The following is a 17,447-nucleotide window of genomic DNA, read 5'->3' as shown; positions in this document are numbered from 1 at the left end:
CTAACTCTCGCACGATTTTCCTGGTCCAGGAAAGTGCAGGAAGAGGAGCTGAGGGAGAACCACCCGTACTTCGATAAGCCCCTGTTCATCGTGGGTCGGGAGCACAGGTTCAGAAACTTCTGCCGAGTGGTGGTCCGAGCTCGATTCAACGCGTAAGTGACTCCACTGTAGCCAAGGGTTTGGCCCTGAGTCATGCAAACAGCAGGGGGAGTTGTCATCCGAGGAAGAAGGATCCTGTCGTCCTGATGGGGTCACCAAATAAACCGTGGGCTAAATGACCATGCTGCTTCTCTTGGCTGAGCGGCCGACCAGGTGGGAAACAAACAAAGGTTGCAAGTAGTTAACATTTATAGAAAACACACGTTTATGAAGCACTTCACAGCCATTCTTATTTGTTCAGTTCCACAGGCGCCCAAGATGTTTATAGCAGAGTTGTTAACTCCATATTTTATTTTGGAGACAGTTAACCAAGGGGAGATGGAATGACAGAGCTGAGGTCACTGCCCACATCTTCTTTTAGACTCGCTGTTTCTTTGTGGTCAAAATACCATAATTCTAGAATAGTGCAAAATAGAAATCAAGTTGACTAGTGCTTCTATTACCAACTCTTATGAGAAGAAAACCCACTGGCCAGTGTCCCTGTCCCTCCCCACATGGAAGAAATGTGCGAGAGGCTGTCAGGGTGATCAGCCCAGGGGATGCTGCATTTGGGACAAGCCAAGCCAAGTTTAGCAGGCAGCCAGTGGAGGAGGTGGGATTCTTGTCATGCACAACTCTGAGTAAATATCCAGAAGACGTTACGAGTCTGGAGAAAGTGTGAAAACGTTCCATTCAGTAGTTGTACCTTCCCTGATACCATCATTAGTAGCATATGTATGAGCATTACTGTATGTTATGGGCTGAATTGTGCCCCCCTTGTCCAGAGAAATTCAGATGTTGAAGCCCTAATCCCAGCCCCTTAGAATGTGACCTTACTTGGAGATAAGGACTTTAAAGAGGTAATTAAATTAAAATGAGGTCATTCAGGTGCACCCTAATCCTATATGACTGGTGTCCTTATAAGATGAGGAAACTTGGACACAGACTGCTATAAGGAGGGACAATGTGAAGACGGCCGTCTACAAACCAAGGAGAGAGGCCTGGAGCAGATCCTTCCCTCACAGCCTCAGGAGGTGCCAACCCTACTGCCACCTTCAACTCAGACATCCACCTCCAGAACTGGGAGAAAATAAGTTTCTGTTATTTAAGCCCCTCAGCCTGCAGTCCTTTGTTACAGCAGCCCTAGGAAACTAATACATTCTCCTAACCCCTCAGGGCTGGAGGAGACCTCAGGAGCCATTTGGGGTCATTTGTGTTCCCTCTTCTCCAACAGAGGAGGGCATTCAGGTCAGCCGAGGGTAAGGACTTTGCTCAAGTATGCCAGCTAGGGCCCTCTCTGACTGCCAGTCTACTATTCTTTCTGCTATTCTAGAAAGACCTTCGCAGTTTAAAGCACCTGAGTGATAGTGATTTAAAACCCTGAGTTTTCATAAAGCATCAACAGGAAGAAGCTGGCAGTGTAGAGTTGATTTGATCAGTTCCCAAATTGGGTTTTTCATCTGAAATTATCCCATTGGCTGTCTCCATGTTTACATCTAATTGTTAATTCTTGAAGACTGGTCATGGGCTTCCTGAAAGTAAAAGTTATAAATCCCCACCCCAAGAAATTCTGTATAAATTACTCCACACGATCACAATTAAATACAGAGCGAAGAATTCTATTTAATTTATGGATATTTAATTAAATAATTATGAGGAACAGCACCAAACTGCTAAGGCAAAGACTCTGAATGTTTTTAAATGGAAGTCAAAATTTAATTTTGTAATACCTTTGTCAGAAATTGTTGAATGGCGTCATGAATTCTAAAATCAGGCATTTCGAAAAATGTAAACTTTGCTTTCCTAAGCATCAATTGCTTCTTTCATCTAATGTTCTCTGCCTTCCAAAGTCACATACAGTTAACGTATATCATAACAGACATTTTGTAGAGGATGTGAGAGAAGTTTTAGGTAGATGAGATGTTTATACGTACTATGGTGCCGAGTTATAACACGCATACTGTGTCACAGAGTTTATATGTTTGTTCTCTCTTACAGATCTAAAACAGATCCGGTCACGGGAGCTGTGAAAAATACAAAGTACCATCAACTTTAGTAAGCATCACAAACTCTGTTTCCGTGCACATTTGAAGTTTCCATGTACTATTTTATGCCGCATAAAAATTCCCTTTATTTTCTTGTCATATTGTGCTGTGAAATAGACGATTGGCGATTCATTTAAACAATGTCAGTCACGTTTATAGAATCACAGATGCATCGTCTCTGACTTTCGGCAGCCTTTCCTAGAGTGTTCGCGTTTCTCAGTTTTGTCTGGTCTTTGGCAGTGATTTGCTGGGATTGGTGACTTACCTGGACTGGGTCATGATTATCGTAACCGTTTGCTCCTGCATTTCCATGATGTTCGAATCCCCCTTCCGGAGAGTCATGCACGCACCCACTTTGCAGGTACTCTGCCGAATCTCAACTCACAGCTAAGCGGAGAAACGCTGACCTGCAATTTTTGCATTCATTGTGACCAACCTGCCTTCTGCCCATTTCAGATCGCCGAGTATGTGTTTGTGATATTCATGAGCATTGAGCTTAATCTGAAGATTATGGCAGATGGCTTATTTTTCACTCCAACTGCTGTCATCAGGGACTTCGGTGGAGTCATGGACATATTTATATATCTTGTAAGTCTTCGGTTATTTCCTGAATATAAAATATAATGGTTTTGTAAAATCTCCTGCATTTCTTGGTACAAGAGTGAGATACGTGAGTCACAGAGGTTTAGGTGCCATTAACTGAGTTCCTAAGTAGAGCAGTAGTTTAGTATAGGCAAGTAAAGGGCATGCGTGTAAAATCTAAATAAAAAGCATTAAAAATATTCGTGGATATGGTTCAAATACATCAACCACATTCCTGTATGCATAAGACATACATTAATGAGGTCTAAGGTAGCAAATCTAGTTTGCACACCACAATTCTTGTGGCACCTATACTAAAAACAAACAAACAAACAAACAAAAACTATATAAGTGATCAATGAGCCGCTTATCACTCAAAGCAAACTAGAGAGAGTATGCCAATTCCAACACACAAAATACCAGGCCAGAGAAGGCAACCATTCAACTATCTATTTAAACTAAACGGGGAAACCACAGGAAGGGACTCAAAGAAATTTCTTTCTATATGTCCAAGAAGGCATAAAATCAGTGTCTTTTCCAACACAACAAGGAGAATTGTGACCATTAACATGTAGCATGTTTCGATCATTAACAAAATAGCGAGTATTCAGTCCAGTGTGAGGTTTAGTATCCTTGATCAAAGGAATTTCAATCCTGCTGACTTCTGTGGAGCCTCCAGTATATATGTTAAAAGAAGGGGCAGGAGGCCCTGGAGTACCCACACCCACGGTGTGGGCACCCCCATTTCACACCCCCTGCAAACACCTGATGACTTCCTTTGGGGCTGCTCACAGGTCTGGATCAAGTCCATAGAGATGAGTTGCATGTACACCCAGCGAATGCTTGCCCCACATAACACGTGGAGTCTTTGCTAAAGGAAACTTGTGGCCAGCTGGCTCACAGAAAATGTAGATAGTAGAGGATAAACTGCATAAATTCTAGAGATTATTTTTTCCCTCTAGGTGAGCTTGATATTTCTTTGTTGGATGCCTCAAAACGTGCCTGCGGAGTCGGGAGCTCAGCTCTTACTTGTTCTCCGCTGCCTGCGACCTCTGCGGATATTCAAGCTGGTGCCTCAGATGAGGAAAGTCGTTCGGGAACTTTTCAGCGGCTTCAAGGAAATTTTTCTGGTACATTACAGTCACCACCCTTTACTCCTGGTTCACGGAGTAGAGCTCTTAATGTAGCAAATGAGGGGATAAAGTGAGTCTCGCTTGTCAAGGTTAAGTGTACCATTTTGTTTATTGCCAGAAGATTGTAAAGGTACTAGGAAAACACAACACAGATTCAAAGACTTCACCCATGGATGCTTCTGGCTTATTGGTATATTTAATTCAACAAATATTTTTAGTAAATTAAAGGGAAGCCTTCTGGAAAGTACAGTGGAAGGAGAAACCAAAGAGATAGAATTTTCTGAGACTTCCATTCCTAACTCTTGACCCTAATTTATACTCTGGGTTTTAGTTGCCCCATCTGGAAATTAAGAAGTTTCAACACCATCGAATTCACAAACAATATTAGGAATTAACCCATTTAGGCTTGTAATCTCATTTTCTATGTTCCCAAATTCATATAGAACAAAATTTGGCTTTGATCTTTGGAGTGTTAACATAAAACAACTCTTCAAAACTGTAACATACAGGTATACCCTACCTCAGTATACAGTAATGAACATTTAGAAATATGATTGAGGAGAAAATATACTTTTTAGTTGGGCAAATATTGATTTAGGGTCTTCTAAGAGCAGGGCTGCAGATAAAACAATGAGTAAGAGGCTCTTTGCTCACAGTCTGTTAAAGAAGAATCTTTGGCTTATAACAAAGGAGTGATCACAGGATTCTTTTTATTATTAATGAGTTCTGCTTGTGCATGGAAAACATGAATTAACTTACTAAGCTAGTTTTATATCTTGCTGTCTAGAAACACACCTATAGTGAAAAGATAGCTATAGTTACAGTTGATTCTAAGGTGTTTTAAAGACAGGCTTTTATGTTACTATAGGCATATAGCTGCTAATACTTCTTAAAATTTTTATTTTATTGAAGTATAGTTGATTTACAATGTTGTGTTAGTATCCTGCTAATACTTTGTTAAAGCTCTGTTTAAAATTCCATATTTTGGGGACTTCCCTGGTGGCACAGTGGTTAAGAATCCTCCTGCCAACACAGGGGACACGGGTTCGAGCCCTGGTCCAGGAAGATCCCACATGCCACAGAGCAGCTAAGCCCATGTGCCACAACTACTGAGCCTGTGCTCTAGAGCCCGCAAGCCACAACTACTGAGCCCGTGTGCCACAACTAATGAAGCCCACGTGCCTAGAGCCCATGCTCCGCAACAAGAGAAGCCACCGCAATGAGAAGCCTGCACACCACAATGAAGAGTAGCCCCCGCTCGCTGCAACTAGAGAAAGCCCATGCACAGCAGAAAGACCCAATGCAGCCAAAAATAAATAAATTTATAAAATTCCATATTTTTTTTGCACTGAAGCCATAACACTGTGGCTTTTCCCACAGCTGGAATTGAAGGAAAACAGAATAGCACCTGACAATGAATGTGTATGCATCTTTGAGCCCTGATAGAATTCAGAAGATGATTTATTTGAGCCTTGCTTCAGAGGATGTTTCTATGTAATTTTAGTATCTTTAAGGGATATGTTTAGATTATTCAACCAGTAGAGATCAATCGTTTGTTCAGTATTTTGGCCACTTTTGTCTGCTGAGACCAAAATAGTCATCCAGCAGAGGGAGTACAAGGCAATTACCAGATTTGCTTCTCAAGACTCTGATCTCACACCCTCTGTGTGTGGCACTTTGATACGCCCTGAGCCCTCATGCTTGCAAGAAAGCAAAGCCACTATCCCCCTTACATAGGCTCTGCTAACAGACACATGAATCCATTTTGAGAAAATTTGGGAAAGAGAATTATTTCAACATTTTTCTTTTGTTCCATTAAATAAAATAAAGCAAAGTGTTGATTTCAAAATCAGAAAAGTCCAAGTCATGTCAAAAACACCTTAGCCCGGGCTTCCCTGGTGGCGCAGTGGTTGAGAGTCTGCCTGCCGATGCGGGGGACCGGGTGCCCCGGTCCGGGAGGATCCCACATGTCGTGGAGCGGCTGGGCCCGTGAGCCATGGCCGCTGAGCCTGCGCGTCCGGAGCCTATGCTCTGCAACAGGAGAGGTCACAACAGTGAGAGGCCCGCGTACCGCAAAAAAAAAAAAAAAAAAAAAAAAATTCAAAACCTGTTGTTAATTTCCTTCTTTTAACATTCCAGCTAGGCTAATTGAATGACCTGCAGGGGAGAAGTTAAAAGGTAGCATCCAAAGACTGTGAATTTCATACAATGTTTTCTTAAAAGTCCTGTTCATAATCACTGCTCAAACCAAACCTACTGTTTATAATTTTTTACCAAGAGATTGCTGTCTCACCCATTTCTTTCAGGTCTCCATTCTTTTGCTGACATTAATGCTTGTTTTTGCAAGCTTTGGAGTTCAGCTCTTTGCTGGAAAACTGGCCAAGTGCAATGATCCCAACATTATTAGAAGGGTAAGATATCTTTTCTGTCTTTTGGGATGAAAATCAAGAACATTTACCATCCCTGGGTAGCCATGTGCTGAGGCTGCTTTGAGAACAGAACTCTAAGAATACTCTTCCCATGGACTCCCTCTGCTTAAAGCAGGCGGTGTGTCTCTTCTGGCTGGTAAAGGTTTATAAGATTAAAACACATCTCAGACAGTCCTGTTCCTCCCTCCTATTCCAAGGTCAAGCCACTGTTGACATCTTCCATATAGTCACCCAAGATTCCATGTGCAAACTTTCCCTTTAGGTCTTCCCTAACGTAATCCTGCCTCTGCTGTGACCTGAGACTCATATCAGCAAACAGCTCCGCCAAAATACAAAGGGCAGAGTTTGACTTCCACACCCCTTCGTATGACTTATCCACTCCACATTCCTCTGTTAGGAAGTCAGGGCCTTGCATTAGCTCTTAGCTGCCCAGAATCTCCCCCATGAAGACAACTAAGATTCAAGCTTGAACCAAGCTTGAATACTTTCGATTCTTTTTTTTTTTTTTTTTGGCCGCACTGCATGGCTTGTGGGATCTTAGTTCCCAGACCGGGGATTGAACCCAGGCCCCGGAAGTGAAAGTGCCAAGTCCTAACCACTGGACCGCCAGGGAAGTCCCTCTACTCTTTTCTTTCTCTTTCTTTGGCCGGTGTTATAAGAGGAGGCTAGCTTCTGGAACAGCCCCAATATGTCAGTAGCTGAACGTAATGAAATGAATATATTTATTGCATGTTGAATAATTCAGGCAGCTCTCCTCCAAATGACCACCCAGTGGCTCATGCCTCCTCTGTCCTGTGTCCCTAGCCTTTGCTGTCTTCAGAGTCTTCTCTGTTTAGCTGGCAGTTACAAACAGAAAACCATCTCTCTCTCAGAGGACTACAGGCAGAGCCTAGAAGCATCCCACATTCCACTGGCAAGAGCGTGGCCTCACCAGACTGATGTGAGACCGTGATGTGTAGTTTCGTGGTGTATTTTGTAGAAAAGGGGCCGGGGTTTGTTTAATAATTAGCCAATCTGCTGCATCGCCCACTGTCCCATTCTCTTAGAATCCTGCCCGATATTACAAGTAGGTTAATGGAGTGAACCCAGTTCTGCTGATGTATAAACTAGCAAGAGTATTTCCTCTTCCACCCAGGTAAAATAATGCTTAAGTCTCATTAAAATGGATGTTTCCAAAAGGGCTACCAGAGCTGAACTAAAAAACACTTATTCCCATATTTCCAGCAAACATCGCTGTCTAATATAAATTTTATACTACTATGACATTTCTACATTTTGAGGCTTCTAATTATAAAGCTTAGTAGCTCTCGAATTTTTAGAAAATATAGGTAACATCTTTGTCCAGTCAAAATACATTATCAGTCATGTTAATAATGAGATTTTTCAGGAAGAGGCAGAGCAGAAGAGACAAACTTAGGATGGGCAGACCTTACGCTATTTCACAAGGTATCGCCCGGGTCGCTGCTTCCTTTAACTCCCCTTCCCAGAGGTTCCAGGAATTTTGATAAACCTGACAAGACATGCAGGGAACATGGTATAAAGGTCACGGTGTACCAGATGAGCTAAATGAAGGCAGTAATAATGAGCTGATGCATTAGTCCACAAGCTTATGTAAGGAAAGAAGGGTTATTTTAGGTCCACCCTGAACAGAGGCCAGAAAGATAATAAAAACGTTTCAAGATGAAGCCTCGTAGGAATAGTGGATGACTCGGGGGTAATAATGGCCTAAGAGCCTTGTGATTTTACACTATCTGCTCATACCCAGCCCAAGCTAAAGAGTAATGACTTGTATAGGGGACGGAGGGCACACGGTGGACGGACAGACATACAGATACCATGAGGCATTTATTCTTTTCCACAGAACAATGAGGTCTGTGTGGGAAGCTCGTAAGGAAAGTCTAAGAAAATTTAGCCATCAAAAGAGCATCAGGAACAAGCAGAATAATTGCAAAACAAATTGGCATAGTGAGAAGTGGCCCATGTCTTTGTATTTGGACGAATTCTTTTCTAGTCCTAACATAAGAGGCCAAAGCCAAGCGTGTCATGTGGATGAAGGGGATACTTCAGTTTACCTTTATAAAAGAAGAGACAAACCCAAGGAAAAGGGGAAACTAGATACCCCAACATTTGGCACAGCTCACATTTAAAGGCCATGAAGCTTGAGTTGTTGGTGCCATGTCTCCAGATGGAATCGTATAATATGTGGTGCTGGATGGATGGCTTTTTCACTTAGCATAATATCTTCAAGGTTCATCCATGTTGTAGCATGTGTCAGTACTTCATTATTTTTATGGCTGAATAATATTCCACAGTATGGATAGACCACATTTTGTTTGTGTATTTGTTGATTGATGGGCATTTGAATTGTTTCCACCTTTGAGCTATTGTAAATAATGCTATTTATAATAATAATGATATAAACATTCATGTACAAATTTCCATGTGAATATATGTTTCATTTCTCTTGGGTAGATACCTAGGAGAAGAATTGCTGCGTCCTGTGGTAACTATAATTATTTAAGGACCTGCCACCCTCTTTTCCAAAGTGGCTGCGCCATTTTCCATTCCCACCAGCAGTGTATGAGGATTCTAGTATGAGGATTAAGATTTGTGCACATCCTCGTCAAAGTTTGCTATTTGACTTCTTGATGAGAGCCTTCTTAGTGAGTGGGAAATGGTATCCCATTGTGGTTTTGACTTGCATTTCCCTGATGACTAATGATTCTGAGCACCTTTTCACGTGCTCATTGGCTATTTGTATCTCTCCCTTGGAGGAATGTCAGTTCACATCCTTTGCCCACTCACTAACATTTTCAGCATCAACTTTCACCTGCTTATCTCTGAAGTCTTTGTTACTATTTGCTGAGTAGCTATGCACATGTCTGCTGTTATATAAAAGACCTCTGTCATTCTACATAAAAAATGTTTCTTATCGTTTATCTTTTCTGACTTCATTTTCTGACCAGGTTCTTTTCCTCCTCCTTTTATTTTTTTTCCTGTTTTAGGAAGATTGTAATGGAATATTCAGAATTAATGTAAGTGTGTCCAAGAACCTGAATTTAAAATTAAGACCTGGAGAGAAAAAACCTGGATTTTGGGTGCCCCGTGTTTGGTAAGCATATCAGAAAAATATCCTGAAAAATGCTATATTTGTCAGTATAAGGGGTTTTTCCCCATTTTTATTGAGAAATAATCGCCATACATCACTGTATAAGTTTAAGGCAAACAGCATGATGGTTCAATTTACATATATTGTAAAATGATTATCACAATAGGTTTAGTTAACATCCGTCACCTCATATAGATCCAGTTGAAAGAAAAGAAAAAAAATTCTCCTCATGATGAGAACTCGTACTGTTCTCTTAACAGCTTTCCTGTGTATCACACAGCAGTGTTAACTATAGTCCCTATGTTGTACATTACATCCCTAGTATTTATTTGTCTTATAACTGGAAGTTTGTACCTTTGACCACCTTTCTCCACTTCCTCTCCTCCCCCCACCTCTGGTAAACACAAATCTGATCTCTTTTTCTATGAGTTTAGTCGGAGGGGTTTTGCTTTTGCTTTTGTTTTTGTTTTGTTTTTTTAGATTACACACACAAGTGAGATTATACAGTATTTGTCTTTCTCTGTCTGACTTGTTCACTTAGCATAATGGGCCTTCATGGTCCATCCATGTTCTATATAAGTATATATAGTATAAGGTTTTAAAGCAGTATAATATGGCATGAAACTAAAAGTAGTTCTGCTAGAATTACTTAAAATAATTTTAAGTAATGCAAGGCAAAGCACTGAATTACAATAGGATGCAAAAACAAAAGAAATAAGAGAGGAAGCGGTACACTGAGTCCCAGTGTTGCTTCATGAAACTAATGAAATATCACTGCAGTATTTTTCTAATAGTTTAAAGTATATATCTGGACTCACATAGCTTTAAAAATTAGTGAGGCTTATAAAAAAAGAGTGAAATAATGCCATTTGCAGCAACATGGATGGACCTAGAGATTATCATACTAAGTGAAGTAAGACAAAGACAAATATCATATATTGCTTATATGTGGAATCTAAAAAAAAATTGATACAAATGAACTTACTTAAAAATCAGGAAGAGGCTCACAGATATAGAAAACAAACTTATGGTTACCAAAGGGGAAAGGGGATGGGGGGGATAAATTAGGAGTATGGGATTAGCAGATACAAACTACTACATATAAAATAGATAAAAAATAAAATCCTACTGTACAGCACAGAAAACTACATTCAATATCCTGTAATAAACCATAATGGAAAAGAATCTGAAAAAGAATTTATATATATATATAAATTTATATAAATATAAAAATTTTTTATATATACATATACATATGTATGTATATCTGTGTATATATATATGTATATATAACTGAAGCATGTATATGTGTGTATATATATATAGCTGAAGCACTTTGCTGTATACCTGAAACTAACACAATGTTGTAACTCAACTATACTTCAACAAAATAAAAATTTTTTAGAAAATTAGTGAGGCTTAAAAGAAAAAAGATTTTCTATCAATTTTTAATCAAATCTTAATTCAACTTTTAAACCAATTTTTAACAATTTTAATCAAATTAAAACTAAACTCATACTGACTTTATATCTTTAAGGAAGATCTGATGTCCTCATAACAGTTGTAGAGAAGCCTAAATCATAAAACTATTTCAATTTTAAAACCCATTTACATTGAAGGATTTTGTTGTTGAAATCCTGGAAGGGAATAATCAGTAACACAATTGATTTTATCTAACTGCCTCTTTAAAAAAAATTTTTTTAAATAAGTTTTCAAAGCATTTACATCAAAGCCAGAAGTATCTGGTACCTTCTTTCTCAACCATTTCCCTAATGACTATGAATGAAATCTCTCAATCTGCTTCACTGATGCACAGAGTGTTCCATCAGCTTCATTTGTCCTTTTAAATCGTTATCTGTTTTCTTTTTATTTCATTTTTACCTCTTAGAATAATGAGTGAACCACAGAAACTGCTCTGCTTTTGTCACAATTGATGTTCTCTACTAAATGTCAAAACTCTTTAAAAGGAATAGCATTTCACCTAGTTGTACCCTTAGGACTCGTTCTTACCTGCTTTGGCATTTCTCTAATATGAAATTCACTTTCATGAACAATTCAATATAATTTATATTGGTTTTCTTTTAATACCAAAGAACTGTGGAAAAAAGATTAATTTTGGATGTGAGGCTTGAGCATGGGTAGAGAAGTATATAACACATGGGAATATCTTTATCCCAGTGTTAACTAGAAAAGCAGTCTAATTTACATTACAATGAAAAATTAAAGAAGCATAAAATGTTTATTTTGTTGTGAGAGTAAAACTCATTATTATACCGTAAATAATTTACTTATATCAGGACATCAGTATTTTTTTCCAAAATTTTTTGGAATTTTGTCTAAAGTCTCAAAGTTGAGGTCAAGGGGAGATTAAAGTATCTTGACATTCTAAAGAGGCCAACTAAACCAATCCCATCAGAACTTACTAAAACATCATCCATCACCCAGCTCCTGTAAAAGAAAACACTGCATTCAAAGATAACATCATGGTAGTGAATGAAGTCAAGAGCAAAGTGTGCTATGGCGTCACGCCGCCTTCCCTGTGGGGAAAGGTGGATGGCGCTTCTCCTCTTCCTACGAGGACCCCTGGAAGGACCAGTTGATATCAGAGTTTGACAAGGCAAGAAGAGAGGCTCTTGTGGGCAAGCCGCTCGTCACCATCTGGGAAGACGGGGTGATCTGCTGCTTCTGGAGGGCCACGTCATCCCTGCCAAGGGCCACCTGACCTGAGCCTTCTTGTTGGAACCCTGCTGCAAAGGGCTGTGTGCTGGGGACAGGGTGCCCTATGGGAAGAAGCTGTGGGAATGTTTCCAGGAGTTGGAGCTGAGAATCACCCAGAGGCTACATTCATAGCAGGAAGAGCACACTGGGGCATCCTCGTGCTGGGGAGTGTAGTCATAGAAAATGTGAGGTACAGTAAGGCCGACAGATCGAGAGCACTACCACCGAAAAGAGAGCTTGTTACTCATCGTTCCCAAGAGGAGGGGGCATGCCACTCCACGGGGGGCCACCTGGGGAAGCACCAGGGTGGGCCAGCAGGCAGAGAGGTGGGGAGAGCTGGGGCCAAGAGCCTTTACTGTGGTTTCCCTGGGAAGGAATGGGTGAGGCAGGGCAAGCGGACTTAGGGATGGCTAGTTTGAATAATTGTAATGGGCTCTAGAGCATAGAGGCCATCCATTGTGGTCTGGTACCTGGCACTGGGGTGATTCGGGCAGGTGGATGGTGGCCCAGGGTGTGACAGCCTGATAGAGGAGGTGATTGGTGGTGGTGGTGGGGGGGTGGACTCTGGGTTAGTTGGTTTGTATTTGAAAAGCACACCCTGAAAAGGGCTCATCTCAAGGTCGAGGGGAGGATGAGGGAGGCACGAGGCCAGGAAGGGTGACTCAGGCATCTTACCGGGTGTCTGGAACAAAGTGCGTCCAGCGTCTGTATGTGGGACAAATGCTCAAGTGCCAAGTTCACAGAAGCTAGAAACACTGTTCAAACATGGAGTGTTTCTTGGGAACACCTAAATGAGTTCCGTGAAGGAACTGTGTGAAGGAACTGCTGTGAAGAGAGCGCCAATGGCCACAGTCCAGCGGAGTCAGACACACAAGATGTGACGTCTCTAACCCCAGCTGCATCCCACCGCTTCTTGTAAGACCCAGGCAGTCACCAAGAGGAGGAGTGGGTTAGAGTGGCTGACACTCTTTTTCCCTCCTCAGACCACGGGTCATGCTTGAGCTGCGGAGGGTGAGACCCTGGTACAGGTTTGAATGCAGTGGGCATTTTAGAATGAGGCAGACTATATACCGAAAAGCTCTGGGCTCTCCCCAAGGTGTCAGGAAGCAAGTAGGATGCACTGGAAGGTAGCATTAGGAGGAGAGTAAGCTGTTTCCGGTTGAACCCTACGGCGTTCAACCTGTTCCATAAAACCAGCTCTCTTAAGATTTTAAAATCAGCTAACTGAAATGTAATGTTTTATGTAAGCTATTAAGGACTTCAAGTTCAATGACATTTTAAAAGCACAAGCAAACAGAGGGACATCACTTGAACGTTATCACAATAGCTTTTCCCATTTGTTCAGAATATTGTGACTTGGGTTAGTTTTAGTGAAATATAAATCTTTCATCAAATAAATGTCAACTGTAACCATGATAATTTTCACATTTTGTTTCTCTAATAATCTCGTCAAGAGTTAGCAGCTGAAATTTTTGTAACTTTACATTGACTAATTTATGATTAAGAAAATAACTTATATCTGGGAATTAGCCTAGAGGAATGCTATGATAATTATAATTAGGACATAAATATGCACTAGCTAATTCAGGGGACAGTCTGGGCTTCTGCATTCTCTCTTCAGATGAATACATTCATTTTCCTCCAAATTACTCAGACTTGATGAGATAAAAATTACCTTGGTAAAAAGGATTAAACATATCATATATTATAAATATTGTGTGTTTTGTCTTAAGCAGAGGTCTGGGATTTAGGAAAAGGAAATGCAAGGGAGAGAAATCAACAAAGTATTCAGTTTTACAATAAATATATTTACTAAGTGTTTACTCTTCACCAGGAATTATGCTGTCACTGGGAACAAGCTATGGCCTCTGACACCTAAGAGCTAGAAGTCCAATGGAGAACAGAAAATAAAATTTAAAGTAATTTAATACAATATGCTGAAGTTTTAATGCTACATAAATAAGCCCCTAAACTCACTTGAAGTTCACCAGAAGCTTACCTCTAGGTAATTTCAAATTACACTGCGATACATTCTAGGCAGAAAGAGATCAGATTTTTTTTGTCGAGTCTAAGGCTCGAACAATTTGGGTACACTCTCTAAGAAAAAGAATATAAAACTACTTTGCTTTTTTAAGTTTAACAGAAACATATGACTATGTGAACTCACTCCTGGGCCCCTTCCTGAGTCTTGGAAGGGACCTGTGTCAGGGAGGGGCCCTGAGGCTTACCTTTAAGTTTCTTTTGCTCCATGATGTATCAGCCTCTGATTCTAGGGTACGGAGAGGCAAAGGGTTCAGTGGTACACGCAGGACAGAGGCTGCTAATCCAAACAATGACTGGACCAGGGAGAAGGACCTAGAGGAGAAGACACCCAGTTAACTCTTGAAGGGTGAATAGGAATTAGGCAGGTGAAAGGGGGAGGAGCCATGGGCAGGTGAGAGTGAGGGGCGAGGCAGAGGTAAGATTGTTGCAGGCTGTGGAAACTCAAATTGCTATTACCAAAGAGCGAGGCAAAAAGCAGTCTGCATTCCAGGAAGTACTAGTTTCTGATTTGTTTAGACGGCAGAGCTGTGTAAGATACAGGGTACCATTTTGGCCCATGTTATCCCCTGCATTTCCACATCCCAGGGCAGAGGCTAGATTCCTCTCCTCCATGGCACCCCCATCTTCCCAGAGGAGAAGCAGCTCTCCTTATCATGACCTGGGGTCCCTGGAGCACTTGTCACTGGGAGGTAGAAAACTCAGATTGTGAGGTCAGAACTGATTCTTCATTTTTCTGAATTGGATAGACAATGTTGTAATCTTTTAAAAATTAACCAGGAAAGATAATATTTAAATAGCCTTCCAGATCAAGGGAGGACAACAGGAAAAATGACAGTAATGGACTGTGTTTGGGATTTGTTGAAGTCCTCTGTAGTTATTGGTAAAGTTTCAGACTTTCCAATTTTAGTATCATGAACAAAGCATAAACATATCCAATATGATTAAAACTGAGACTTTTAATGTGGTATATTCTTCCAGCAATTTAAGTCTATGATTCTCCATTTTACTTTTCTTGCTTTAGCCTGAAAGTGTATTTTAACATATTCTAACTTCTAAAGGATGTGGAACATGAGAATAGTTTGGGTTGCTGCAAATTCAGCTAAAAAAAGCACTTTTACATAAAGAAAATGGATGGGTAAGAAAGTTCAACATCAGATCTGAGAGCTGACTCACTTGGTTTAAAAAAAAATCCTTATTCAAGAAAACTGTGGCATCTGTAGAATCCTTACAGAGTCTGTCTGCTGTAAAATATATTAAATTTAATTGAAACCCCCAAAAGGAAAGATTGTTGGAAAAATACAAGAGAATATGCTTGTCTTTCATACTTAAAAAATATAAATCAGAATCCCTAAATATTAATTTCTGACTGGGGCTTTTTTACTATATAGAAAACATTTCTACCAATCAGCTTTAAACCTTTAAAAATACGTCAGTCTCAGTTTTATGTTTTCTTATTAGATTCCCACATATTTAGTGTTAAAAAAAGAAAACTTATAAAAGTATATCTCATGATAGTCTCCAGTTTTGAAAACCATAAAAGGTGGTAGAAGAATACTAAACTGGATTCCCCCTAGAATGTTGCCTCCTGTGAAGGTTAACTTTTGATAAATGTGCTAGCAAGAAAAAAAAATTATCAAAATATAATTCAGCTAGGCTTCAGTAGGCCTACTCTAGTCAATAATCCTGGGCTCAGGTCATCAAATGCAGGAAATGTGTTGATAGTCATGATTTTTCCAGCATGTGGTTGTCTAAATCTTTTAATTATTTAAAATAGCCTCAGAAAAGGGGGATTAAAAAAAAAACGGAAATCTTCTTCCGTTAACAAATATGTTAGCTAAGACCTGTAATGACTAGGGGAGATGCAGTGTAGTAGAAAGATGTTAGTGGAAAGAAAAAAGTATACACGTCAGAAAAATAAGAAATGAGACATCCCCTGACCCCCCAAAAATAGAGGGTCCAAAATGTTTTAGAACTCAGGAGTTAACTGTGCGGTAGACAGCACACTATACACTGGGGTCTACACGAAGTATCTGTTGAGAACATCTGGAGTTAATGAGAGAAAAACACCCACCTGGGAGGGGGTGATCTGGAGACACACAGGGTATGTGTCACCTCAGGAGCCTCTAAAGCATCACTAGGTCACAGCATGCTGCTCACGTGATGACACAGAATTAAGTGGCCAAATTCTACTCATTTTACACTTTCTGTACGAACACCAGGATTTGTAATTCATGCCTTTAGGAAGGTTTTCTAATGTAAAACCATTTCAAAATTCACATCCAAACTCCAAGGCCCCTTTGTAAGAATCTCATGCACAAGTTCTAACCAGAAAGTCCTCAGTATACTAATCAGGACCAGCCAGAAACATCGCACAACCTCTGGAGCTAGAAGTCGAGGGACATAGCATTTTATTGTTTTCGATTGAGAACACCCCATCATTGCCTAATAATTAACTGCAGAATTAATAAATTCTAACACATTGATGCATTCTTATGAGTTCGCAAACAAATGCCATCGAACCTACCTTCCAAGTGCCTATACTTTGCAACCAAGATTGGAAAGAGTTATAGATATTGCCTCAGGGTGCTTCTCACTGGAATTCCACGGAACATTCCTCTTTCTGACTTGCAGGGCGAATCCTCGGAACTTTAATTTTGACAATGTGGGCAATGCTATGCTGGCATTGTTTGAAGTTCTCTCCTTGAAAGGCTGGGTGGAAGTGAGGGATGTTATTATTCATCGTGTGGGTCCGGTAAGCACGCACTGGAATCCTTTGAATGTTACCACAGCTGCTTTCATTGGCTTTGATGAATAACCGTATTTTTCATTTATACAGATGCATGGAATCTATATTCATGTTTTCGTATTCCTGGGTTGCATGATTGGACTGACCCTTTTTGTTGGAGTAGTTATTGCTAATTTCAATGAAAACAAGGTAAGAATTCTTAGTTTGAATTCCGCAGCGTTTATTCTTTCCTAGCCGCTCATTTTGAGTTCCCTTTTCCACACACGGCGTGAAGTCGCATTAAACTGTAAAGTGACCGGTGTAAATAATCTCTATAACTATTTTACAAGCTACCTCATTGCTGCCTTTCAGGCACATTATTTCAGAGCACAATTCTCTTGCTAAATTTCCTCTTTTGGTAATGGTGTCATTAATTTGCCGAGGACTGAAAAACGCATCTCCTATTGTTCAAATTGAAAGGATGTGCAGCAAGTTATTAAAATACAGTAGCTGAAACCGATGCAC

The 17,447-nt window shown here is 40.3% G+C and overlaps 1 protein-coding gene across 2 annotated transcripts in view; it reads left to right on the top strand.

The window, feature by feature from the left end:
- NALCN (sodium leak channel, non-selective) overlaps positions 1-17,447 on the top strand; it is a 277,231-nt gene that overhangs the window by 233,489 nt on the left and 26,295 nt on the right. For both annotated transcript variants that reach the window (XM_065895809.1, XM_065895808.1), the window contains 9 exons: positions 30-152; positions 2,137-2,193; positions 2,424-2,544; positions 2,640-2,771; positions 3,728-3,895; positions 6,205-6,309; positions 9,333-9,439; positions 16,829-16,949; positions 17,034-17,132. In XM_065895809.1, coding sequence (XP_065751881.1) covers positions 30-152; positions 2,137-2,193; positions 2,424-2,544; positions 2,640-2,771; positions 3,728-3,895; positions 6,205-6,309; positions 9,333-9,439; positions 16,829-16,949; positions 17,034-17,132 — 1,033 coding nt within the window. The remainder of the gene's footprint in view (positions 1-29; positions 153-2,136; positions 2,194-2,423; positions 2,545-2,639; positions 2,772-3,727; positions 3,896-6,204; positions 6,310-9,332; positions 9,440-16,828; positions 16,950-17,033; positions 17,133-17,447) is intronic.

The sequence above is a fragment of the Phocoena phocoena genome, chromosome 18, assembly GCF_963924675.1.
Source record: "Phocoena phocoena chromosome 18, mPhoPho1.1, whole genome shotgun sequence".
NCBI classification, from domain to species: domain Eukaryota; kingdom Metazoa; phylum Chordata; class Mammalia; order Artiodactyla; family Phocoenidae; genus Phocoena; species Phocoena phocoena.
This window is presented reverse-complemented; position numbering and strand designations above follow the sequence as displayed.